The sequence below is a fragment of the Vanessa atalanta genome, chromosome Z (genome assembly GCF_905147765.1).
Source record: "Vanessa atalanta chromosome Z, ilVanAtal1.2, whole genome shotgun sequence".
Lineage (NCBI taxonomy): Eukaryota > Metazoa > Arthropoda > Insecta > Lepidoptera > Nymphalidae > Vanessa > Vanessa atalanta.
In genome coordinates, this window is record NC_061902.1 from 5,161,741 (window position 1) to 5,189,449 (window position 27,709).

General features: G+C 31.8%; 2 protein-coding genes across 2 annotated transcripts in view; both read left to right on the top strand.

The window, feature by feature from the left end:
- The first annotated feature begins 701 nt into the window (after window positions 1-701).
- On the top strand, window positions 702-2,767 carry LOC125075958 (carcinine transporter-like). Its single transcript, XM_047687843.1, has one exon. The coding sequence runs from the start codon at window positions 767-769 to the stop codon at window positions 2,504-2,506; it is 1,740 nt and encodes a 579-aa protein (XP_047543799.1). The 5' UTR covers window positions 702-766; the 3' UTR covers window positions 2,507-2,767.
- A 19,533-nt stretch (window positions 2,768-22,300) lies between these two features.
- Window positions 22,301-27,709, top strand: part of LOC125075837 (transient receptor potential cation channel subfamily A member 1) — a 47,915-nt gene continuing 42,506 nt past the window's right edge. The window contains exon 1 of the mRNA XM_047687631.1: window positions 22,301-22,447. Coding sequence (XP_047543587.1) covers window positions 22,301-22,447 — 147 coding nt within the window. The remainder of the gene's footprint in view (window positions 22,448-27,709) is intronic.

Consider the following 27,709-nt stretch of genomic DNA (forward strand, 5'->3'; position numbering starts at 1 on the left):
CTTATACTACAATATTTGATTCTTATAATTGCTAATCGATTTCTGTTCTCTTTTGCTTCATAGTAATTAATTACTTTACACGAACTTTTTGAAAAAATTAGAGATAAAAAATATGTCAAATCTGTGAGGTGAGAAATCCTATGATATATCAATGATCAATATAATTTTATAAATACTAATTTTACCACTGTTTGATGTGGACATACACCGAGACAGCCTCTAAGTTAATCAATAGTTAAAACGGTATTATCCAATATTTATTTAGTGAAGTAATAATTTTAATTTATGTATGATAACCATTTAAGTATACGGTGATCCTCATTTTTAAAGATAAACTCGTTGTCATCAGTTTGATGAGATTTGTAATAAAGCAATTAAATGAGCAAGCTGACGTACGTAATTAATTATACATACTTATTTTCTCTATAACGTCACATTTGTTTAAACATCATACATCACGAAATCCCGGTACATAAAGGCATTAGTTTGAACTACTCATTTAATTTATTGTACTTGGGAAATTCAGTACTTCTAACATTTAAGAAGTTTACTGTCGAAAACTCATAAATTTAATAAGCAGTTAAGTAATCTTGTAAATAAATATTAATATTATCTCTCTCGACGCTGCACGGTTAACATTATATAGAGTATCGCTCGCTTGTTCTAACTAGTAAAATACAAGACTTAGCCTTGGCCAGTCTGCAATTATGGTTTTTGTAAAACAAAGCCAGGAGCCGTAAATTGAAAATATTTCTTAACATACAAAATGGAAGCCAGAAACGGAACTGCTCAAATCTCAGAAGTTTCTAGTGGCAATAATGAAAGTATCAAAGATGAAAGTAACTCCAACAAAGAAATAAATTATGACGAGCTACTTTCGTCTGCTGGTGAATTTGGACTTTATCAAATATTTTTGTTTTGTTTAACGTTTCCATTTTACATTTTCGGTGTTTTTGCGTATTATACTCAATTATTTTTGACCGAAGTTTCACCGAATCATTGGTGCTGGATCCCTGAATTAGAAAATCTAACACAAATTGAAAGAAGAAACCTTGCAATACCTCTAGATTCCAGTTCACAATTCGGATATTCACACTGTGAATCATTTGTTGCTAATTGGAGTGAAGTTTTATTAGCAGATCAAAAACCTAACGAAACATGGACAAGGCAATCCTGTCAATATGGATGGGAATTTAATAAAACAGAAATACCATATCCGACAATTTCGAGTGAATTAGGTTGGGTCTGTGATAAAAATAGTTATCAAGCAACAGCGCAAGCCATATTCTTTGTCGGATCTATCGTAGGAGGATTCGTCGTCGGCTGGGTTGGTGATCGATTCGGTAGATTACCAGCTGCCACTTTAAGTAACTTGATTGGATGCGTGGCAGGTATTGTTAGCATTTATGCAAACAATTTTTTACAATTTTCTATTTGTCGATTCCTGCTTGGTATGTCCTATGATAATTGTATGATGATGACATATCTCCTCGTGTTAGAATATGTTGCGCCTAAATATAGAACTATTATTGCGAATTTGCCTTTTGCTATATTTTACACAATTGGTGCTACAGCGTTGCCTTGGATTGCTCTCGCCTGTGGACATTGGAAAACGATTAGTTTAGCGACGAGTATTCCAATGGCTCTAGCTATTTTAGCTCCATTTATCATACCAGAAAGCCCACGGTGGCTCCTTTCTAAGGGACGTATCGATGAGGCTATAAGTAAAGTAGTCACTATCGGTCGTGTGAACAAACAAGAAGTACCTTTAAAATTAATCGAACAATTTAAAGTGTCAAATTATAATAATAAAGAAGAAAATACGAGTATCATAAGTATGTTAAAGATAACGAAGTTAAGAAAAAATTTTATTTGCATGTGTTTGGTATATATGTGTTCATTATCTGTCTTTGATGCTTTAGTAAGAAGTATCGGTGGCTTGGAATTTGATTTCTTTTTATCTTTTACACTTGTGTCATTCACCGAATTTCCTTCCTTAGTGCTAGTTTCATTTATTTTAGACATAACGGGTAGAAAATGGACTTGTATAGTAGCACTTTTAGTTAGTTGTATATTTAGTGTATTAACCGCTTTTATTGGAAGCGGTTTGCCATCAGTGTTGTGTGCAATCATATCAAGGTTTGCAGTTAATATGGCTTGTAACATTACTACGCAATGGGCTGCAGAAATATTACCGACAAATGTAAGAGGCTCCGGTGCATCAATCGTCCATATTTGTAGTTACGTTGGTATTTTTATATCACCGTATATTATTTACTTGAGGAACTTTATAACATGGTTACCCTTAGTCATAGTAGGATTTATTGCCTTACTAGGAGCGTTACTCGCACTCACTTTGCCTGAAACGGCAGGTATAGATATGCCTCAAACTTTTGATGATACGGTTAACATGATTGATGGTCAAAAATTCTTTGACATACCTTGTCTAAGGAAGAATAAAACAAAAGATGTTGGAAATGTGAATTTGTCTTTCGAGATGAATTAATACTTAAAAACCGTAACAAAGAAATTATCTACTTGGTTTTCCTTAAGGATATTTATAATATTACTAGTTGAACCGGCGGCTTTAACCAACTGCACACAAACAGTCACCCTATGTTTGACCTCTTCGAGATGTGAATAAGAAAACTAACCTATGTCATTCCCCGGGAATCGAACTGCCTCCAAACCAAATTTCATCTAATCTAATTGGTTAAGCAGTTTTAGCGTGAATTGGTAACAGACATAGTTACATTCGCATTTATAATATTAGTATCGACGTGTTTTTTTTATTTATGTACATGTTTTTCATGTTGTGCTCATAGTGTTATTTTTTAATTTATAAATTTGTAATAAAACTTATAATGCAAGATCTTTTTTTTATTTTCAATAACTAATGAGCTGTGCATGTTTTAAAGTAAAACCTACTTTGATTTTAATGTTGTAAAATGAAATGAAAGTATGCTATGTGCCAGCGCTTATTTAATAATTATTATTTATAAAATAGTTGTACAAGGACATATTTTTAATCAGTATAGGATAACGATGGAGATATATTGCTGTGCCTTTTACTAGTGCGAACAGGTATTCAATTTTTTTTTTTTGATCGTATAAAGTATTTCTTTTAAATGTTAGTCAATTGTCATGCGATAATATGTCATTAAATAAGACCTTGTTTCATTAATATCAGTACAGAATAAAAAGTTAAAATACAAATCGATAGAAGTCATATTAAAAAAAAATCTTTGCGATGCTAATTATTACAAAAAAATTGAATATTTCTTTCTTACAAAGTCAACACTTCAATTATTTATTTATATATTATTCCTATTCAAGAAAAAAACAAAAGTTAAAGAATTTTCTTAAGAAGCATTGGATAATCAAATTTGTTCTTCAATTTCTCACATACACATAAATTACGGGTAATCTCAACATTGTATAATTATATGATATTTAAATAAAAGATAATTAATTATGGTTCATTAAATATTTAAAGTATTCATACAGTGACTTGCACAATTTATACTTATTTTAATCGTAATTAAATTTAATAGGTTTGAGCCGAGATGGCCCAGTAGTTAGAACTTCTTTTTGACCGATGAGTGCGGGTTCAAACCCAGACAAGCGCCACTGAATTTCCATGTACTTAATTTGTGTTTCTAATTCATCTCGTGCTCGGCGGTGAAGGAAAACACCGTAAGGAAACCTGTATGTGTCTAATTTCAACGAAATTATGCAACATGTGTATTCCACCAACCCGTATTGGAGCAGCGTGGTGGAATATGCTCAAAACCTTGTCAAAGGGAGAGGAGGCCTTTGCCCAGCCATGGGAAATTTACAGGTTAATGTAACAACATTTTGAAATATGTCGTAATATATAAAGGTAATTTTAGGTTTTGAAATAGATTGATTTAAGATATAAACTTTCATGACTGACATAAAACGAGTTCTTATATGTGGTCAGAGTAACCCACTTTATCTTTATCTTTCATATTGAGTCGCCACTGTTTGTAATACCTAGTTTTAACTAGCTTGAAAGATATTTTGTATGAAAAATTGAACTTTCTATAATTGTGAGTGTGTGTGTGTTTTTTTTTTAATTTAAATTCTTTATTAAAGACAAAACTATTGCAGTCAGTACAAAATGAGGATTTAATGCCAGAAGGGACTCTACTTTAAGCAACTTGTAAATTTTAAGCATCATACTTAAATTACACAACATAAAAAGAAGGATAAATATATCATAATATAATTAAAATTACCTAATTCGTTAGTGCGTGGCTTCCACCGTATCAGCTTGTTTACTTTAAAATTGTACAATTCAACGTAGATTGCTTGTAAATAGATGTATTTGCATATTGATATGAATAATATCGTAGTTAATAAAGTAAAGTGAAGGTAGTAATGTCGACCTGCCCGAGATTTTCATTGGTCCGACCTATCCTAATAACCTTTCCATTTAAAAGTTTTACAAAGTTGAATCTAGATTGCGGGAAACGAAGCTGAATCGCGCGAACGTTTTGATTTTATATGGTGCTATAATCAATATAAAAAATGGTATCTTCCTGCTTATCACTTGATCACCGATAATGTTTTGAAGCGCCTTACTTTAACCAGCGCCTAATAACCGAAATATAACGATTGACAAATTCAGTAGTACAATACTACACGATATATATCAATAGATATGTTATATCAGATAAAATTGATATTACTTGATCTTGTCCTTAAAATAAATAACATCTTTATTAAGGTTACATTTTGTAATACAATTTTAAGCAGCGTTACATATAAAAAAACATGTGATAATAAATGACGCAATATAACGTACCTCTTTGATACTGTTTTATGAAGGGATTATTGTTACAGATAAGCAATATATTTAATGAAGAGTATCTAATTTTTTTAAATCTGATAACACTAGAAAAAATACATATTTACGAAAACCTAACACTTATAACCTCGACATACTAAGAGGTCGTACCTTTTTTGGAAATTGGAAACAATATTCAACGTAAAAGCCGTCGTCGCCCAGTGGCACGTGAACATTAACGGATTACGGATTCAAATTCAGGCTTGTTCCAATCCAGTTTAGCGTGCTTAAATTTTGCTTATACCTAATTTCGTGCTCGACTGTGAAAGAATCTGTTTATGTGAGAAATATGACAAATATCATGCTAGGAAAAAAGCATGTGTCGTATCAAATTCTGCTATATATATACCTATACATATAGGAGCGTGGTGGAATAAGCTCCAATTCTTCCTCTTAAAGGGAGAAGAGATCATGGCAAAGCAGTTGGATGTTTATGGATTTTTACTTTAAATAAATAGTATATAAAAGGATCATGCTAGAACGTTTCAAATGTCATGTACAGAAGTCATTCGGCGAGGGACTAAGTGCACAAACAAATTGTGACACGCAAACAAACAATGTACGAATCTAAGGCTGTGGATACGCACTTAAGTTTAAAGTGCATTTCTACAAATGCAATATTGTAACTTTAAAACCTTTCATAACATATGTTATAAACATAATATATTGATTGCTGTTACATTTAAAACCATAAGCTTAATGTAATATCATGAATCGTGTTCTTAATTTAAAAGCCCATAAAAATCTCACTACTGGGCAAAAACTCCTCGGAGCGATAGAGATTTCAGCTTACACCACAATACAAAGCCAGGATACAAGACAAACATATGTGATAGAATTTCATTTCGACATAATATACCTATTCGTTTTTATTACATTTTCCTTTATCGTTTTGATCTTAGTTTGCGAATAACCGAGGTAGGATTACGAAAACAAAACATATTTGAAAAGTTTAAAGTGTTTTAAACCCGTATGGATTTACTGGATGATCGGAAAACAAGGTTCCGCATCTTTCAAATAAAACTGCGAATCTGCGGCAAAATCGTAGCAATAATGACTTTATAAACGTCTAAAAAGTGTGCCGACTGAGATAGGGGATCTCTCAATATTGATTTATATTCCGCAGCAGAAATACTTCTTATTGTTTACGTTCAATTAGTTCGTTCCATTAAATCTTGTATTGCATTTATCAGATTAATTTAATTTACTTGTAAATACTTATGTAATTTTTATTTACTAAAAACATATCTTAAATTATCTGCTAGTTATTACTTGGCATTTATGATAAGGAAAATTATATGCGTGACTCTATCACCAAAAAGCGCTCTGAAGTAGGTACTTAGAGACCGTATCCAGGGAACTCCTCGAGGTGACTGAACTGTGTCGTATAAACTAGGAATTAAACCACAGAGAATTTATAATAATTTACAATTTGAGTTTTTCAACTAAGCGAAAATGATGAGTATAATACCTACTCACCGTATTACGCTCATCACATTTTCGCTTAGTTGAAAAACTCAAATTGGAAATTAATAGCAGAAATAATTTATTTACACTTATTTGAGTAGAAAGTGTTAAGACACAAAATACTAGTTTGAGTCAAAAATCTATCAATGTTTCATATGTATTTAATCAAACAACATGAATTGGCAAATAAATTATGGTGAATATATTTACTGCTATTAATTAGTTAAGTTTATTTTATTTTAAACATATTATTATTCCAATATATTTATATATTATTTTTTAGTAGTATTATACCTACTGACGTATTACGCTCATCCTATACATCACATTTTCGCTTAGTTGAAAAACTCAAATTGGAAATTAATAGCAGAAATAATTTATTTACACTTATTTGAGTAGAAAGTGTTAAGACACAAAATACTAGTTTGAGTCAAAAATCTATCAATGCTTCATATGTATTTAATCAAACAACATGAATTGGCAAATAAATTTTGGTGAATATATTTACTGCTATTAATTAGTTAAGTTTATTTTATTTTAAACATACTATTATTCCACTATAATGTATTTATATATTATGTTTATCTCTGCTATGTACACCCCTACCTCTTTCTATCTCGTTTTCTTTCCTGTATCTTAAGGTTGCCTGGAAGAGATCGCCATTTTAGCGATAAGGCCGCCTCATGTGCCTCTTTCTTGAACGTGACTATAGTATGTGTTTATTGGTGTACAATGAAGAGTATTTTGATTTTATAGTTGTAGCACGAGAAATATTTGAAGTCGGCGTTGGAAAATGTCTATCGCTTTCAACACACGCTGGACCAGTGTGACTAGATAATTTGCCTACATTCACAATTTTGCGAGAAGTTAGCAAAAACTTTAAAATCCCGCTGTCTTATTTCTTACTACTTAAAAAAATAAGGCCAAATTTAGGGTTCAAAAATTTCATTACTAAAATCCATTTAGTGGTTTAGTCACGAAAGTTACTTTCGCATATATAATATCAATTGAACATCTTCAAGGTAAATAAGTAAATTATTAATTGTATATTGTTGATATACGTAATATTCGTCTGATTTTACCAATGAAAAATAATGACTACTGAGTTTCTTGTCGGTTTTTCACACTAGAATCTCTTACCGGTTCTTGTTTGGCGTTTTAATACACAAATTGTAACGTAACGGTATTTTTTTTTCTCGTAAAATATTTAGATTGTATGGTATACATCTATTCAGTCCGTGTATACGTAATTGCATAAAAATTGCCTTCTTTCATGTTAAAGATAAAGTCCTCTGTCCCAATCCGAGAATTACATGATATTAAAGAGAGTATTATGCGACACGCGATGTTGTTTTCCTAATGATGTACACCTTTGACATCGACCGAGATTAATTAACACGGTCATTAAGAAAAAAAAAATTGAGATAGAATATAGTATAGTTTAATGGTGTCGCTTTATCCAGCCTGACCCGGACGGAGGACGATTAATTGTCTTATAAAGCTAATTAAAAAGGTTATGTAATGTACATAAGTTCCAATTAGATTGTATAAAGCTGAAATAAAGTTTCGAAGGCATCATATATCCGTGGTGTATCCATCAATATAATATATATACAATATTATGTATAGCTTTACAAAATTCTCGGCAGAAAATTAAAGCCAGTTATTTTTGCACGATAATGTAAATGTAAATGATCATGACCGTAATTATGTTCGCAAGCACGATGACAATAAAATTTAATACTTAATGAGCAGAATATCAGTTATTTATGTTTTTTTTATGATATCGGTTGCCGGACGAGCTAATGTGTCACCTGATTGTAAGTTGTCAACATCGCCCATAGACAATGTTTGTTGACACGTTTGTTAATATTTCAAGAGTGAGATACGAAGTGAATTCTAAGTGAACCGCAGAATCTTAACCATACTAGATACGATTATGTACCATTGAAATGATAACAATCTTTGCTAATTGAAAAAAAAAGTGTCATAAAAAAATCAGTCTTTTTTTAAAAAAACTAGTTGGATACATTTCATTCTGAATATACAAAATATTGCATTCACAAAATTTTAATTTATTTTATGTAAGTCTGTTTGTGCCGTAACATTAATGTTTATTGGAATGTAACTTACATCATTTTATTACAGTCGTAAATGATTCGGGAAAAACTTTAATTTACATTCAGCTATGATGTATTTGTTTTTCAGGAAAACGTACACGCTTACCCATTTAGCTTCAGTTCCGTTCACATAAATAATGTCACGCGACGAATTAATTGTTGCCAGTTTTTTATGCTTTATTACCGATAGTAGTGTCTACTATCCGTGTATAATGAGTGCATAAATTATGTTTATCGTATTTGTAAACCATTTATTTGTTTATATAAATTCACTCATACAAACTGACTGTTTGGCCGCTGGATAATGATGCTAGTTTCTTATGGGTAGTATAAGAGAGTATTTCTACTCAGTATTGTTGAGTTTCAATTTCAAGGGTAAGTGAGTAAAGCAACACACAACAAATGCACATCAATCATACAACTACATCACACTCACCTCACACAAACACACATGCACTTTGTAATACTTATTATTTTCAGTTATCTTTTTTTTTAATTTATTTATATTAATTAAAAGTTTCCTTATTGTTTAGTTGCGTATATAACAAAAGATGTTATGGAAGACTGGGTCCCTCTGTCACGAGTATGTATTATGCTAACTAGAGAGACCCAACCTTAAATATGCTATATAAACTAAAATTTTTTTTTTTTTAGTAATTGTTATTACAGGCACGAGTGACATAAATTCTTAGTTCCCAAGCAATCGTCGCCGCGATTTGGCAATGTAAATTATATGGCTTGGCAATATTTCTTGCAGTGCCAATACTTATGAAATTGACCATGGTCCAAATGATAGTCCTACCTTTATAAAAGAATTTTGATCACTTTTATCCATAGACATTTATACAGATATACATACAACAAACAATAATAACTAAATACTATGTACAGTATAATTATTGTAGCAAAGAAAGAGTTTGTTTTTTCATCCTATAAAAAATAAAATATACATTCTGAAACGTTAGGTTTACCTGTACTTTACGATATTGTTGGGAATATTAATCATTAATGACTAGAACATCACTATTTTTATAATATGATGTTTGAAGGTCAATAGACTTAACGGTAAGGGGTCATCGCCACCGTTAGACATTTGTAATGTTAGACATACATGTGAAGTAGGTACCATTTCGTATACTTTGTGCCTGTGTACCTGTGTATATAAACACATTCGCCTTCTAACTGGGAAAACTAATGCCGACTATGAATATTTTTCTTTTTTTTTTTATCGATGTTTGGTTGGCTTTATAGCACTCTACCACCTGTTGATAATAAAACTAATTATACACAAGAAAACAAATGAATACTACAGCAGTTCGCAACAAATTCGGATCGTATCTTAAATAATAAACACTTTATCCGAGAGATTCGTAGGTTCCAATTGCTCATATATGGTATAGATGGTATGGTTTACAGTAAACATTTATATATTTAATAGCGACCCGCCCCGGCTTCGCACGGGAGCAATGTGGGTAATCCCTAAGAGATAGACATATACCGTCGCGGACTTTTTTGAAGACTGTTTTAAGGTGTACAATACTGAGGTACATAATTTTGATCTATCTCGTAGGGTTCAGCCAGCGTTTACAATGTAAGCGCAAAAAATGTATAAATTTACGACATCACATTAGAAACTTTTAAAATTATCAGTGTTACTTAACTATATTGTCTATGTATTATATACAAAAACCTTCCTCTCGAAACATTCCATCTATTAAAAAAATCCGTTGCGTAGTTTTAAAGATTTAAGCATACAAAGGGACATAGGGGCAGAAAAAGCGACTTTGTTTTATACTATGTAAAGATAAAGAACAGTAATGTCAAGCATTGGAAAGATGTGTAAATATAAGAACATTTAAGAATTTATGATTAGAAATAAAACATAAATAAGTAGAGACTTAGATAAACAATAGAAATAAATTAAGAATATAGTGTTCATATAATAAAATAATGTGTTTCTTATAATAATAATAAATACTAAGAAATATCTTTAGTAGCTCTCAACGCACAGCTTCACCCGCGCGAATTTATAAAACTTTGCAGCATATACACCTTCAACTTTTTATACTCTGGAGTGGTGAAAAAAAAAAAGTAGTCTAAGTCCTTCGGGACTGTAACTACTCACAAACCAAATTTCATTTCAATCGGTTGAACAGTTAAAGCGCGAAGAGGTAACAGACAGAGCTACGTACACTTTAATAATATTAGTAGGGATACACGCCAAGGGTGCATGCCGTTTGCCGTCACGGCGTACGAGTCAGTTCTAAAGATATTTCATATTAAAATTATCACTTGGGTTCGAACGGTATACTTGAGCATCGTTCATGTTACATTAAATTACATTAGCAGCCTGTAAATTACCCACTGCTAGGCCAAGGCCTCCTAACTCTTTGAGGAGAAGGCTTGGAGCATTCACCACGCTGTTCCAATGCGGGTTGGTGGAATACACAGGTAACAGAATTTCGTTGAAATTAGACACATGCAGGTTTCCTCACGATGTTTTTCTTCACCACCGAGCACGAGATGGATTATAAATACAAATTAAGCACATGAAGTTGAGTGGTTTCGCCTTGGTTCAGCGTTGGTTTGAACCCGAAACCATCGGTTAAGATGCACGCGTTCTAACCACTGGGCCATCTCGGCATAATACTTTTATCGAAGTCATAATAGTATTTTTTATTTCTTACAATAATTATTAGTTCAAGTAGTGCGGATTAAACCATTGGCTTTTTCTTTGCTAGCTATTATATTGTTAAGAAATTAAATGATACAAAAGCTTTAACCTCAAATCCTTACCATCACAAAATACATTATTTTTATTCCTACATTTAACGTTATTCTAGGTCACACCTAAATTTAATGGAATATGTAGAATTCCTTCACATCATGTTAATACTCATCTATTCTGGTTGGTATATTGCTAAGAGAAAGACATAAAAAATTAAGAGGTTGTATATCTTCATCACCACGGGACTCCATGTCAAGTATTATTAACTTTCCTTTATCTCACGTAGGTCTTGGTCACGTTCAACATATGTCATGTTAAAATGTTGCTCTTCGCGTAATTTAGATTCCTTTGTAGAAAGAATATCAATATGAAAATTCTATCCCATTTTTCAAGTGTTGAAAATTTTATCGGTTATAAAATTTATGACGTAAACGCATTTTAAATTATCTCTACCTTTGAATTTAAAAAAATGCTATTCTACGCCAAACTCTCAAATTATAACAGATATATATTTCAAATATTGTAAATTATCTTTTATTTTTTCAACTGGCAATATTTGACATTGATATTTGGCTTCAATTGCGAAGAAATTCTGTTGATAGTGAAGGATATATATAATTACATAATTACATCAGCTTTTAGTTGCGTATTTTTTTTTATTATTTCACGCTATTATTTATAAATAGAAAGAAGTATTTAAACAACTCTGCAAAACATTTTACTTCAAGAATTAATTAAACAATGACTTTCTACTCTTTTTTTTTTACTTATAAAGCTTAGTTACCATTTGTGACTATGTCGCTCTGTTAGTTACACAATAAACTTTTTACATTTTTATTATCTTAAACGTAAATATTTGTTAGTTAATTTGTCCAATAACTTCGCTTCATTACTGTCAGGATATACCAGAAAACTTATACATTGCACTACAGTTAAGGTAGTTTTAAAATGCTGATAAATATCCTGTCTAAGTGACTCGTTCCGAATACATTCCAGTAAAATATGATAACTATCTTCAATTACATCACACTCGGTGCAATTGGCGGTTATTACTTTTTTTCATTAAATACGCAAATAAGTTTAATGTCCGGAGCGAAGTCTTAAAGCCATTATAAGGTCTTGACGACTAAGGTCACATTTATCTATCCAGGGTTCATTCCAAGGTTGTGGCTGCATTGTTTTATACCATATGCCCTTTTCTCTTGAACGTTCATCAAAATATTCGCTCCACAAGAACATACATTTTTCTTTATACATATAAATCCAATCAGAGAAAAATGGGTCTACACAAATTCATATACCATCGACACTGGCCTGTTTTGCAAGGTGGTCCACTATCTCATTGCCACTTATTCCAATATGTGATGGTATCCACTGAAGAGAAACAGATTTTGTGGTTTTACTTAATTTATGAATTTGATCTTGGATAGTGTAGGCTATTAAAGTACCCCGATAACTGGTAGTGCATTTAGTTAAATGTTGAAGAGCACTTTTGGAGTCTGTTAAAATTACGAAGTTCTGAAATTCAATAGAATCAATATATGACAACGCCTCCGAAATTGTTGCATACACCAAATTTATGGAGAATGTTTAATAGGACTGAAATCTTGACATTGTTGTATGCATTATTCATTTCGATAAAACACGCAAGAGTAGATTCCTGTCTAGCAAAACCCATCTGTATATGAGTAATTAGGTTACTTAAATTATCGTAACAACATCTAATCTTTCGAAAACCTACCGTATCGTTAGAGAAAAAAACGTTTTTGTTTCGTAATACCATTCTAATCGTTTGTTAAGGATAGAACGAAAAATTTTACATAAGCAAGATATCAAGGGAATAGGGCGGATCGATAAAGTAAGCTGCAAGCTCTTCCTGGCTTTGGTATAAGGACGATATCTATGTTTCGCCATTGATGAGGTGTTACATTAAGCGAAAAGAATTGATTATATAAATAGCGCAAATGTGAAGGCCTTTTTCTGGTAATTTTTTTAACATTGTGTATGATGTACCATCACTTCCAGAGGCTGCGTCAGTCGATTAAATAGCCAATGAAATCTCTTGCATAAGGATAGGATTTTCTAAACTACTATTGAGAATATTAAAATAGGGCTTCAAAAAACATCCCTTTTCTTACTCTATCTTCTTTATTACTATCCTCTTCTTTAATGTCTTCCATGATAGATTCAGTCTGAGATAAAGCCTCCTAATTAAACGTTTCATCATTCGTATTTTTTTATTAGAAATATTTTTATGGGTTGATTTATTTTTATTTTTTGGTATGGTTTCAGGTTTCTGGATATGTTTCGTGGATTTTACAGCCCCAACATAGGTTAATTGATTGGGTGAAGTGTAAGGAATATTTTTCGTTTGATATTCTTCACATGTATAATTTTCATTCTTCGCTGATAAGGATGGCGGGACGTACATTTCTAAAGCCTTTTTATACGTGCAATTAAATTCAGCCATAATTTCTCGTCTTTTCCTTTCTTTTTTAAATACAGGGCAATCCCTGCTCAAAGATAAATGAGGTCCTGAACAATTAACACATTTAGGATTAAGTGAATCACAATTAGCATGGTTAGATCCACACTTTGGGTACACCTCTTTAGTACTAGCGCAAATATTTTTACTATGACCATAACGCCAATATTTAGAACATTGTGTGACGGGAAATATATTTGGTTCAATCTTAATCTTTATATCATACACATATATAAATGTATATATATATATGGGGCTAAAGATGAACTTTTAAATCCCAATCGAACTGCTTCACTCGTTTACCCAGTCCGATTTATCATTCCTCCACACCAATCGCTTTACAGATAGTAAATACCTGTCACTAGTGATATTTTCTTTGATATCTTCTTCGCTTAACTCAATTTCTACATTCTTAATGTCACCGTATGACATCCTTACTTCATATCTAATATGCTTTCTCCATCCTCTTTCTATTAAGGCATTACGTGACAATCATTTTTTTGCACTATGTTCTTCTTCAAATACAATCAAAACTTTATACGGGCTTATATATTTTATTCGCGATGTATTTAATATATTTTCTTTCTTGAGTAGTTTCACTAATTGAAATTTTTTAGGCATTATGTCTTTCGAATACAGACAAATTTCTATTAAATCTTCTTCAATACTTTCTTTGCTATATATCTTTGCGAGATAAGAAGGAATATGTGGAATATTCCTTCTTATCTCTTTTTCCTTTTTTGGTAACTGTTGTCCATTTATTATTAGAATCTAATTCTCTCATACGCTTTGTTGGTCTGCTAGCATTTTCTAAACTATAATCTTCTAATTCGTCCTATGTCCTCCTGTTCTCTTGACGTATTTATCCTATCAGACTTGGTTTAAATAATGTTATCGCTTTTCATAGTAACGAAACTTAGGGCCGGCCGCCGTAATCTTAGATAAGACCGAGCGTATTTCTTAGAATTGCGATCGCAATTAGTAAACAAAAACAAAAAAGACGACTACACTACTAAGACGTATCTTGCGAACGACTTTCTACTTTGAAATTTATACATATATGGCTAATTAATTGTGTTAAAATGTCAAAGGTACAAACAAAATACCCTATTTTAATTCCAACTTCTAAGAATAGAGATAAAATTTAATTTAATTAGTCAAATGTTTTAATGACAATACGTATTATATTTGAAATCAAAATATATTCTAAACGAAATATTATTCCTAGTAAAATTTTTTTGAACTTCTCAATCTGTATAGTATTTGGTTTTCAAACGCTTTGAGTAAGATACCACCCACGCACCAATTATTCTACCGTCAATACAAAGTAATAAAAACTAATTCAAGAATTACTTTAAGAAGTAATGTAGAAATACGTTGTACTAATCGTTGCTGCTTTCCAGTTTGAAACTTCTTTCTTTTCTCAAATAATGACGGACGATGAGGACGTGTTGTCCGTGCCTTTATTGTATAATATCTTTGTTTTGATAAACGTTATACTTGATCTTGTATGTTTTTTTTACAGACAACAAAATAAGTTTAAAATTACTAGTGAGTATTCAAATTTTAATCAGACTGCAATCTTGCCACGTCTCATGTTTTTTGGATAAAGTTTTATGTTAGTAAAAATCTGTATATGTACAAGTACTAAGATTGATAGATATAAGATCGATAATAATACCGATCGCTAAGATCTCGCGAGTGATCGTATTAACTGGATTCTGTCTGTGTTTAAAGTCAAATTAAATCATTTACAATAGTAAATGATCAAATTTATTAGGTTATTCGGTCTACCTTCCTAGAATATGAAAAAAAATATATTTCCAACATTACATTAACAGCCTGTAAATTTCAGACTGCTGGGCTAAGGCCTCCTCTCCCTTTCGGGAGAAGGTTTGGAGCATATTCAAACACGCTGCTCCAATGCACCCGCATTGTGGAATACATATGTGGCAAAATGACGTTGGAATTAGACGACGGTTTCCTCACGATGTTTTCCTTCACCGCCGAGCACGAGATGAGTTATAAATACAATTAAGCATATGAAAATACAGTGGTGCTAGCCTGGGCTTAAACCCGAAATTATCGGTTACGATGCACGCTTTCTAACCACTTGGCCATCACGGCTCACAGAAAGAAATATATAATTGAAGATAGTAAATATTACAGTATTCTGTAACACTTATTACATTTTATTTTATATACATACTAAAATGAAAAAGAAAGGAATAAATAACTCAACATTGCGACTATTACTTTTGCGATATCGAATTAATGACACCCGACAACCTTGCGACTAAGTAAAGTGGTTACGACTTCAAGACTATTTGTATATATAAATTGTACAAGGACCTTAGCGACCAAACGATCTAAGCCGCTTTAATCTTCGTCTGGTCGCAAGGTGTGTTCGACCCTTTATCTACTAACATATTTGAAGGTACTACGATGGTATTGTAATTATTTTATGAAGTTGATTGCGATCATATCTAGCAAGCCATCATTCATCGGGTTAATGGAGCCACGCCCTAAGTAAAGTTTGAACGCCGCTTAACATTGAACTATGCTAACACTTTGACATATGATAAGCGAAATACTAATGTCTGGGGGTTGATTACACATCTTGAGGATTTTCATCCGATATAAAATGCAGGTATTGCGTTTATGTATTCGTTGGGCGATGACCAAGGGTCAGCTCCAAACTTGATCCTTAAAGAGCAGCCATTTACTTTAAGCACATTCGTTTTTTGAATGTTTTTTTTTTTATGTAATAGCTAGGCGGACGGGGCAATGAGCCACCTGATGATAAGTGGTCACTACCGCCCATAGATATTGACACTGTAAAATAATAACCATTCCCTACATTAAACCAAAGCGCCACCAACCTTGGGAGATGTTATGTCCCTTATGCTGTAGTTACACTGGCTCACTCATCCTTTAAACCGCAACACAATAATACTAAGTATTACTGTATGGCGGTAGAATATCTGATGAGTGAGTGGTACCTACCCAGACGGACTTGCACAAAGCCCTGCCACCAAGTAATTGTGAGTATTACAAAGTAATCTTCAATGTAAATAGTAAAGTTTTGTACGTCAATATTAAAACGAAGAAACGTTCGTGAGGATATTGACCTAAAGAATCCATATAACACAGAATCCCTACATTCATTTGTCAATTCGAGTTCAACATCGAAATTAATTATAGGGTGGCAATAACATTAGTCCTATTCGCCGCTAATGGATACGAAGATATATGTATGTTTCGTTTGTCTAGTAACTACATGAAAGGTTACAGATCTCTAGGTCTTAGGTTTGATTTCCAGGCCGGGTCTTTAAACAGTTATTGGTTTTTATGAGTTGTGAAATGATTTTAGTTTATTACATACCCTTGCTTTGAAATCTTGTAAATCCATTTCTTGTACTTTGCTTTGCATATCGATAGTGGGAAACTATAATCGGACACAGTGTCGAATTGACGTCATATTATGAAAGTGAAGTTAGGAGACTGGTCATAGATCAGAGTGTTTGTTCACACACTTCTACACTATAGTATCTCGTAGCTGAAGAGGGCATTACAGATTCAAAATATTCTGAATTTCGTCCGTTTGTACGATTAAACTAATTATTTACACCCGCAGCTTTGCCCGCGTCCATGGTTTATTGTGTCAACTGCTTTTTCTTTTATAAGGACGTCATTATAAATGGCAATAAAGGATATCAACTTAAGTTCTCGATAGAATCTCCATTTCGAACCGGTAGTATTTTTAATACGATTCACATGTGCTTTTATTAGCCTACTTAAATAAATATATATTATATTTTGATTTTGGTTTTAATAAGAACTAAATCAAAATACGCTCTATTCACTACCAATCCAACCACTCGTCAACTCTTCAAAGCCTTAAGTGCAGACTACGGTTGCAATTATGTATGTTTATACGTAGTACAGGCAAGAAGCGATCATTTTATGGACTTGGGAGTACCGAAGATAATGTCATGTGAACATCAGGGTTTAGAAAAACAATTCGGAAACATTCTAGTCGCCATCACAACAGGGACGAAAGCAGACTTAAGATAGTATCACCTTCCGAAAGGTGTGGATGCGTTGAAGAAAAAACGTGCAACTGCTTCGATGTTTTGTGAATTGCAGCAGGAATCAAGATCGATCACAGTGTAATCCGCTTTCAGTCGACGAGGCACGCGCGTAACACTCGGAGCTATCGCGAGGATAATGCATGCTATCAAATACCACGAGCTCTTACTCAGAGACGTCAGTCATCCTCAATACACTTACAGAAACAATCATTTTAGAGTCATCACTACTCCATACAGCAAATAAATATGTAGTCAAATAAATAATAACAATAACATAAATTATTATTTTTATATACCAATAATTAAATTATTGAATTTGGCTTAACTTTAACAGCATTAATATTTTTAGTTTCCTAATGAATTTTCCTATTGATTTTAAATAACTTTATAAATTGTTATACGCCGATTGTGATAAAACAAAAACATATCAATTAAAAAATTAATAAATAATGAATTAATTGAATATCCAAGGACTCATGTAGTTTAAATCGTGTTAACATATGCTTAACAGTTTTCACGTGATAGCTTTCGACGTGTGACAAATCCGTATCACGCTATGAATTTTTATTATAATTATTATTATCACTATATGGACGTGCTGTCCATGATGTTATTGTAATTTTATTTTATTTTGTGCCTTCTGTGCAGCTTCTAAACTACATTTTAAGACTACAAATTAGTAACAAAAAGTTTGAATTGAACTCTATGACTAAGACTTCTTTGTTGACTTGCATTGTGTCTTTGTTGAATTTTCTATCATTATCATTATGTATTACATTATCAGTATGCTATCATTGGCTTTTTTGGGATTTGGAGTCTTAAGTTGATCTGGATAGCCAGTACGTCCATAATCCGGTCATGTCAATTATGGATCATCATTTTTAGATAGTAATCCAAATCTCCGTAGTACGCCAGTTTCCCCGACGTGTCTTCGTCGTCGGTGTAAAATATGAAATTCTATCAAGTAGATTTATGCCCTAGTTATGCTATCCGATCTGACAAATGTTCCCAATATACTTAACATTTATATCTTTGAGTAATATTTTAGTGGGGCTAAAGGAATATGCTTACTAATTATTAATTACTATTACGGCGAAATAAAATTGTAGTTACTACACAGAATCTCTTTTATTATTAGCTGACGTATTATTTATTGTACTTTTTTCAGCAAATTTTTTGTATTTTATTTTACTTTTCGATTTGTCAGTATATATTGATTTGATATAGATTGACATATATCAAATTATGATAATATTATTACATATATGATAATATTAACTAACTTTATAATATACTTGTAAAGAAGTTTTAAGCATTGCGGGCATCGATAATGATCTAGTTTAATGAATAAATTCGTATGAGAATTGTTATTATTTACCATAACCAATAACCAATAATAAATTATGCAAAGAATTATAAACCTCACAAAGAATAGTTGTCACAAAATAACATTGACACGGACGAAGCTGCAGGTGTAAGTAATAAGTTTAATCATACAGACGGACGAGATTTAAAATATTTTGAATCTATAATCTATTCAGCCACGAGATACTATAACGAAACCTCATAAACCTCATTCTCATAATATGACGGCAATTCGACACTGTGTCCGACTATTGTGTACGACTACAATAGTCCAACTATTGTGATATTAGGCAAAGAATATTTATATAATTTACATATTTTATAATACGAGTGTGAAACCAACCATTCATAATGAACAAAAGACGTTATAATAAAGACTACTATATAATAGAAAATTAATAATGAGTAAATGATGCTTCAAACAAATCGAACATGCTAAGATATTTCACAAGAATATTCGTTGCAAATAAATATTACGTTAACAAATTTCTTATGTTGGCGAAAATTTTGAAAATTAAGATATTACAGTCTCGTCGTATCAATCAGCAAACAAACAGAAATAATAGTATTTGGCGTTATTGTATTTGCTTTTTAATCTTATTAGCATCAACTGTAGCCTTGCCTTAGTGTGTCGATGTGGCTCGAAAAATACCCCCAGGGTTTTTGATTAGATTAATTATGATTGGAGTGAACTTACACAATTACGTTACCGTTTGGAAAATTGTGTTGTGTCCGTTAGAGATATTTTATTATAACTACTCGCTATTTTACTAAAATACAACGTAATACACGTAATCTTAATTTACAACTTATTATAATAAAAACAGATATCAAACAACAAATAAAAAAGGGGTAAAATTAGGTTGTAAGGTTCTCCAGAACTAATTATCCAATTCTAAAACTGTTAGAAACCATTATTCCTAAGAGCTATAGGGTAGATTTTTATTGATAAATTGCAGCCGTGCGAAGCTGGGGCGGATCGCTAGTATTGGAATATAGATAACCTGATGATATAGCTTAATGGTTTGAAAGGTTCTCAATTGAATTGCTGGGGAAGCGTTACTGTATTTTCATATGCTAGACTCATGTTTATTCGTCATCAAAATTTATCTGTTTTTTTCCGGAGAATGATAACATCCTACCATATATTGTATATCCTACTCTCATTGGAGTGTCGTGCTGAATCTTCCCCTCAAAAAAAGAGGGCGGTTTGAGTCCAGTAAGGCTGTTCTGTTTCGTTCTTGTATCTGATTCATTTTCTAATTTAATAAATTTACCGATTTTAGAGAAAAAAATTAGTGATCTATTGCAAAGTGTGTGTGTGCGTTTTAAAAGCAATTACGTTACTTTGTTGTTGTCATAAAAAAAAATAAAAAGAAAGATAAAGGCAAAGAAAAAAAAATTAGGAACGAAGCGGAAAAATCGTAAATATCTTTGTTCTTTGTAATTTCGAAAACCTTACGGTGTCCTTAATCTTTCTGAAGCTTGGTTACTATGTCAAATAAAACAGCCATATTGAAATGTTCTCCAAATTGTAGGAGTTTCCTCCTATTGCGTCGGTGTCATGTGGGTTGAGACCACATCATCAAAATACAAATTATGTGGGTAATTACCGACTAGACCGAAACATCTAGAACATCAAAGGACTACTAACTGAGAGCTTGTTTATTTATAATTGTAACGGACTTCATTTCAACTTGAAAATTAATTATGCTTATAATATACTTTTTATAAATGTTTCAACTCAAATTATATTATAAAATTAAAATAGAGTAATATATTTTATTTTAATATTTATAGCAAGTAGTCGATACTTGCTCAACACCGTCCATAGACAATGATACTGTAAGCAATAATAAACCTTCGCCAACGCGCCACTAACACTGGGAACTAGGAACTCATGCCCCTTGTATCTATAATAAGACTGGCTCCCTTAAAACCGGACCACAAAAATAATAAGTATTACAGTAAAATATGATGAGTGGGCGATAACTACCTAGAAAGGCTTGCACAAAGTTCTAGCATTATGAAAGTTTGTCTAACAGTCCTGTACAAAACATTACAATAAATAATTTGTCAGCATAAATTAAGCAAAGCTCGGTGTCGAATGGTACTCTTGGGAAATGAGGATATTGTGGTAAAATATAATATATATATCTTTTAATTTGTTAGTGGCCAATAATATTTCCGTATATAATTGTATAAACGACACGTCATGAAACGAACCATGAAAAAATAATCGGTTTATATAAAATACCGACATTTTATATTATTTATTAATTAATTAGATTTTATAAGTACTAGTTTTGTATGTCTAAAATTAATACAAAGTTAACACGTCCCACTTTCCTCCCTGGGGATAAAATTTCCAAAAATCCTTTCTTAGTGAGCGTCTACGTCGTGAAAGGAACTATGATAAATTTCAAATCAAACGCCCTATAATTTCTGAGATCTCCAGATGAGTCACTCTCAGGCACGCTTGTATGTCATAAATGAGAAATTGTGAGATGAAAAATTATAGATCAAAATAAATCCACGTCTTATGGATTCGTAATATACCTATGATTCATAATCATTAATGTCAAGGTCAAAATTTTATTGTTGCCCGTTTTCCGACCATCCGCGTCGCAGAAATTATTTTTTTGTAGCACGTAATTTCGAATTCTTAATATCTAAAGTACTCAACCTTACCATATAGTGTAAAAGACGGTTTTAATATATAATATCAATCCTTATTCAGGTAACAAACATGAATTTACCTGAATAAGGATTAATAAAATTAATAGACCAAATAGCTTCGCAAATAACTTTTGAATTATTTGTAGGTCTTTTTAAAACAACAATCATCGAAGTACTAAATATGTATAACGTTTTTTCTAAGAATATACTCTACGATACAAATCTAAACAAATTTACTATTTATATGATATTGATCATTAATTTTCCGTCGATTTTAATACGAGAACAAAGCAGGGGATTTATTATTAATGCATATATATTTCCTGATCTTGTTAAGGTAAAGATTGTTTACAACGATCTATTGAACTACCATAAATAACAATTCGCATCCATACGAACTTCATCAAGTTTATTTATTGGCCTGTCATTAGAAACGGCTGCCAGAATAAATAGTTTATTTCGGACGCAGGTGCAGATATAATTTCGAGTATGTGGCTCTTTCGAACGAAGAGGGAGAGGTTGCCTACTTCGACTTGCGACGGACCGGCGATTGTGTCAACGCCTGACGGAGCTGTGCCTGCTGTGCAGGTCGTCTCGCAAATGTACAACGTCATGCCAAGAAAAAGAGGGCTCATTGTAAGTCATTTTTTAAAGTAAATATTTTGCTTTTAATACAAATACTACTAATGATCAAGCTATTTTTAATTTTGTTTCCTAATAGATTTTTATAACATTATTTGTAAGTTTCAATCCCCTGCGTTGCCAACATTTATTCGATTGTGATGAAACGTTAGGTAAGGAGTTCTACTTACGTCAGCAGAGGCTCTGGCCTAAAACATTTTTTTTTCTTTGTATGACGTTGCCTCGATATAAACATTCTATGCTTACTACATATCTACCCGTACGAAGTCAAAACGAGGAAACAGTTTTGTGTAAAAGAATTTAGAAACTTGTGTGAAAAAAATTGTCAATCGTTGTTCACGTGACTTATGATATTTTAATCACATTATCATACCCTTTTATCAGGTGTATTTGTTAATCAATAAGTAACTGTCAGGCTCTATAGTAGGCTAATTTTATAACGAAGTCGATGGTAGGTTTAAAAGTGGTCAATTATAAGGCAATTCCATAATTTGATTGCTCGGGTTGGCTTCCCGTTGCTATTCTGACGATTATTTGATCATAAGGCGTCAAATTTAATATGTAACACGCAGTGACATACTTTATTTATTGTGACAATTTTACTCCATTAAAGCACTATTCGGAGCGACTAAGCCACCATGGTAACAGCGCTGAACTGAAATGTCGTTTTTATTATAAAGATGAATATCTTTTTTATAACATTTTTTTTTCAACCATTTTTACGAAAATACGCGGTCGGATATATATAATTGACTGCCTCGTTGGTCTAGTGGCTAGATATAAGGCCGTAGATTCTAAGGCCCTGGGTTCAAACCCCAGGTCGAGCCAATAAAAGAATTTTTGATTTGCCGTCCTATTGAATTATGAGATTAAGGGAATACCACCTGTGTTTACACACACACTTGTTTACTATTATATGTCCTGAGTAGTTGGCTGGCTTTCCTTAATATTGGCCGCCTTTCCTAAAATAGGTCAGGACGATTTAATTTGGCACAGTTAAAATTTATACAGAAAGTAAGTACAGAAGACAAATATTTTATAGTACTAGCTATGCCCGCGACTTCGTGCGCGTTTGAATTAAAAAAAAGTTGTTATTGTTCAGTTCCCAGATTTTACTATAACTTATTAATTATGTATTGGGCAGCTTTTGTGATATTAAGTCGTTGATAGGAGGCATCCGACGTCACAGCAGAGTGGTGACATGCTTGAGGGATACTGGACATTATTTGAGAATTGAAGCGTGACTTTTTTATTATTTTATATATAATTCTAAAATAAAAGTAGCCTATGTTACTCCTTATTAAATCAACTATCTCCCAGTGAAAGTCGCGTCAAAATCGATCCAGCCGTTCCAGAGATTAGCTGGACCAAACAGACAGACAGTCAAAAATTGTAAAAAATGTAATTTTGTTATATGTACCATGCATACTATTACAAAGCGGTTATTTCAATATTACAAACAGACACTCAATTTTATTATATGTATAGATTAATAATGTGCAATAGAAATGCTTTAAACGAATAAAATAAATCATGGCTCACACTACATGTGTTTTACAAACACACACATATATGCGTATTTAAAATGAAAAATTCAGTTATGTCGATGCTATCAATGTAACTAATGTCGTCGAAGTTAACAAAGGAGGTTTTTTGACATTTGTCTTTTTTAATGTAGTAATGATTCAGCAATGACAAGCTGATCCTCATTTTATTTGAAAAGCTTTTATTTAACTTGCAATGTATCTTTTTCGGTTGGAATCTTGATACTCAATTTTAAAGCAGATATCTTTAACCAATTTAGCTGAAATTTTATATACACAATTAGTTTGGATGACAATACACGATAAACAGTGTGACCTCATTCTAAATCCAATTTGGCGGACAAACCAAGATGGCGGAATAAAAAATATGCAGTTCTGCAATATGGGTATCAAGGGCTTGCCGAGAATAATTAGAATAGAATAATAGACATCACTCATAATCCAATATGGTTTATTATGCTTTCCTATAGTGTGGGTATTGAATGAAAGGGTTCGCTGACGATAAAAATGCAGGTTAAATAACTGAAAAGTAAAAAATATAATAGGTTTGAGTAAATACCTATAAGTATTCAATTAAACTTATATGAAAAATAAAATTAAACTTAACAGATTATAATAATTACTCAATTAAATAGGTACTAGTTTATTTACAAAAGTAAATCACGCGACAAGCTTTTGTGATCATATAAATTGTGTATAATGAGGTCATAAGTGGATAGTTATAATTTCAAAGGAAAATTTTATAATTTTATTTATTAAAAGGTTTTTTGCTTTGAATTTATTTCCTATATTTCGAATCAATATATTATATTTTAGTTATCAATTATTGACGGTCAAATTTTGGCCATGGAGCGACGAGATAGTACATATGGTAGATTTTTGACAATCAATAAGCAAGTGCAAACACTTCTATATTGAATAAAGATTTTTGACTTTGACTTTGACATACATATATGTATGTATGTATAATTTGCTCATCTCTGCCTCTAAGGGTATTAATCTTTGGAAAGCTACAGCAAAATAATAATTTTCTTTGAAGACGCCGATATTCATAACTCTCATTGTACAAGTGCTTCTATTTTTTAAATATAAAAAAAAATGTATAAGTTTTATTAACAAAGTTTTGTTAGCGACGTTCGGAAGATGTGAAACATCGAAATTTAGGGTTATAGAAATAATTTACAACAAAAATGTCTACATAAAATTAAAACAAAATAGATACAAGCACATATTCGCCATTTATATAAATAGCTTTTTCTTATTATTATAATAATATTTAGCGACATGGTATTCAATCCACGCACATATGACGCACATGACCATTAGAGCGCCGGCCGCTTAGCGTCTGACCATACTCATCGGGCTTACTCCCAAGGCGCTATACCAACATTAGTAACAGGTAAAAGCGTAATACAATTAATTTACAAAAATACAGCTAGTAATCAAAAAGCAATTTTTGCCAATTTTTAATTGTATCTACAGATCATTAGCAATCGAGACTGTAGAGAATTCCACTCCGTAACAAGACAAGGCCTAGTGATAATGATTTTATAATCCCCTCAGCCAATAAAAAGCAAATCATTTTTAGCGCTGTAGCGCTTCAATTTGATGAGCAAAGCAGCGTGATAATTGACTGGATATACTCGGACAGCCTATCGATCTGATTTTTGAGGCTTATTATTATAAAACGCGAAGTATTCATGTATCAAAATATTTGGCAATTATCTGGTGTTGACGTTTGAAGAAGCCACCCGCTGAGAAATGAATATTTTCAAACTTGTCACAGTCGTAATGACAAAAAAACATTATCATCGTAATGATTTTTCTTTCCAGACCTTTTCTTGTTGTTAATATTATATAATCTCGCTAGGGTCTTTTTTTCTATATTCTAATAAATGTAATTGTCATATGCTCCTTTAACCTCCAAAAGGCATTTGCTTGTTTTAATATTTCGTAATATTGTAAACGTATCAGTTACGGACCAGCCTATTTGTTTTGGATGTCGTAAAAAAATCCAATTCAAATAAAAATCTTTAAGCTCAAAATTAATTTGTTTCCTTACCTAGTTAAAGGAATGTTTTATTTAGACTAATTTTATCTATTAAATGTTCTGTTATTGTCAGGTTTACATTTTGTAAGATAAGTAGTCTTAAACAAACACGACCTTTTTATGTAAACATATTGGGAGACAGTAAAATGAAATTTTACATTGCTTGCAAGTAGTCACAACCGCTAATACACAATGAAACTTTAAAAAAATACAAGCCGTATGCCACCAACCTTGTAAAAAAAAAACCACATATCTTGAAAATAGATCCATCTCAGTTGAAATATATTCAAAATGTACATAGTAAATGCAACTTATTTAATTAAATTAGTAAACAGGATCCTGAATCCATATCCATCGATTTAATTCTGATAAAACACCGGATAGATACTGTCAGCCAGCTAGAAAACTTCAATCGCCCCGCAGTGCTTTAACTGAGGGAATATAACTTTTTTTCTTTTAATATTATACGTCTTTTTATACTCGAAACGAAAAACGATAAAAAAATAATTGATCTTTTTTACTTTTTGAAGTTTAAAAGACCCGCTTATTATTAAATTAGAATTTCCGAACAATATAGAGGTCTCATGTTAATAAATCTTTCGTGTATTCAAAAACAAGATAACTGTAAATCGTCAATAAAATATAATGTGATATGCGTTGTAACATCTCTTTTACTTTTCTACAATTATTCTTGAGCTGTATGTACGGATTGTTTCTTAATTATAATGTATAAACTTAATAACCAAAGATGATATCGGCAATAAAAAAATATTTAATAGCGCAGAAAAATAAAACAAATTAAAAATATAGGTTTATATTTCGGATTAAAAGTATGTATAGACTAAAAAAAAATCCTATAAAAATTGTTTTCTAATCTCAAACTTCATTCGGATAGGCAGACAAACTTCGAAAAATCAACTGCACGGGTAACATACTACGTACATGCTGTACGTCTGAAACCGTGAAATTATTTTCAACTATTTATGAATATAGACGTCTAATTTAGTTTTAACTAACCAATCAAAATATATTATTAGCCCATAAAAGGTTAGAAATGGCTTCCTTGCTTCTGTTTAATATCAGAAATATAAACATCCATGTTTATTTGTGGCCAAGACGGCCATCTAAACCAAGTCGCACTTTAAAGGATCGGACGGAGTTTACGATAGAGATGTGCATCTAATCGATACAAAAAAGCAATATTCGATTTTCTTTCAGAGATTCAGAGATCTCTCTATATGCTTAAATATTATATATAACATTTACAAAAGTCATAGATAAAAAACAAAATAATTAATTGCAATTTTAAGTCTCATAATGTTGATAACAATTGTTGGCAATACGTTCGAATTGAAACAAATGAAGATGTTAAAAAAAAAAACAAATTTTCTTTGTGGCCTCTTGGTGGGCTTCTTAGCCCTAAACAGTAGTACCTATTTATTGCTGTTTAGCATAAAACATGTAATTAAATGACAATAAAGTCTATATGAGCTGTATAGTATTAGCTGTATCTTTGCCAGTACCATCATTTAAAAAAAAGTTCAAGCCTTTCAATTAATTTCGTTGCTTATCGGCTTGAAAAGAAGATTTTAGTCTATGATCTATGAATAATTTGATTAATTAAATAAAACTACATTTGAAGATCACAACAAAAAATTGCGA

Bases quoted from the DNA above. Each gene is read 5' to 3' on its own strand.
- LOC125075958 (XM_047687843.1), top strand. From the start codon at position 767: ATGGAAGCCAGAAACGGAACTGCTCAAATCTCAGAAGTTTCTAGTGGC.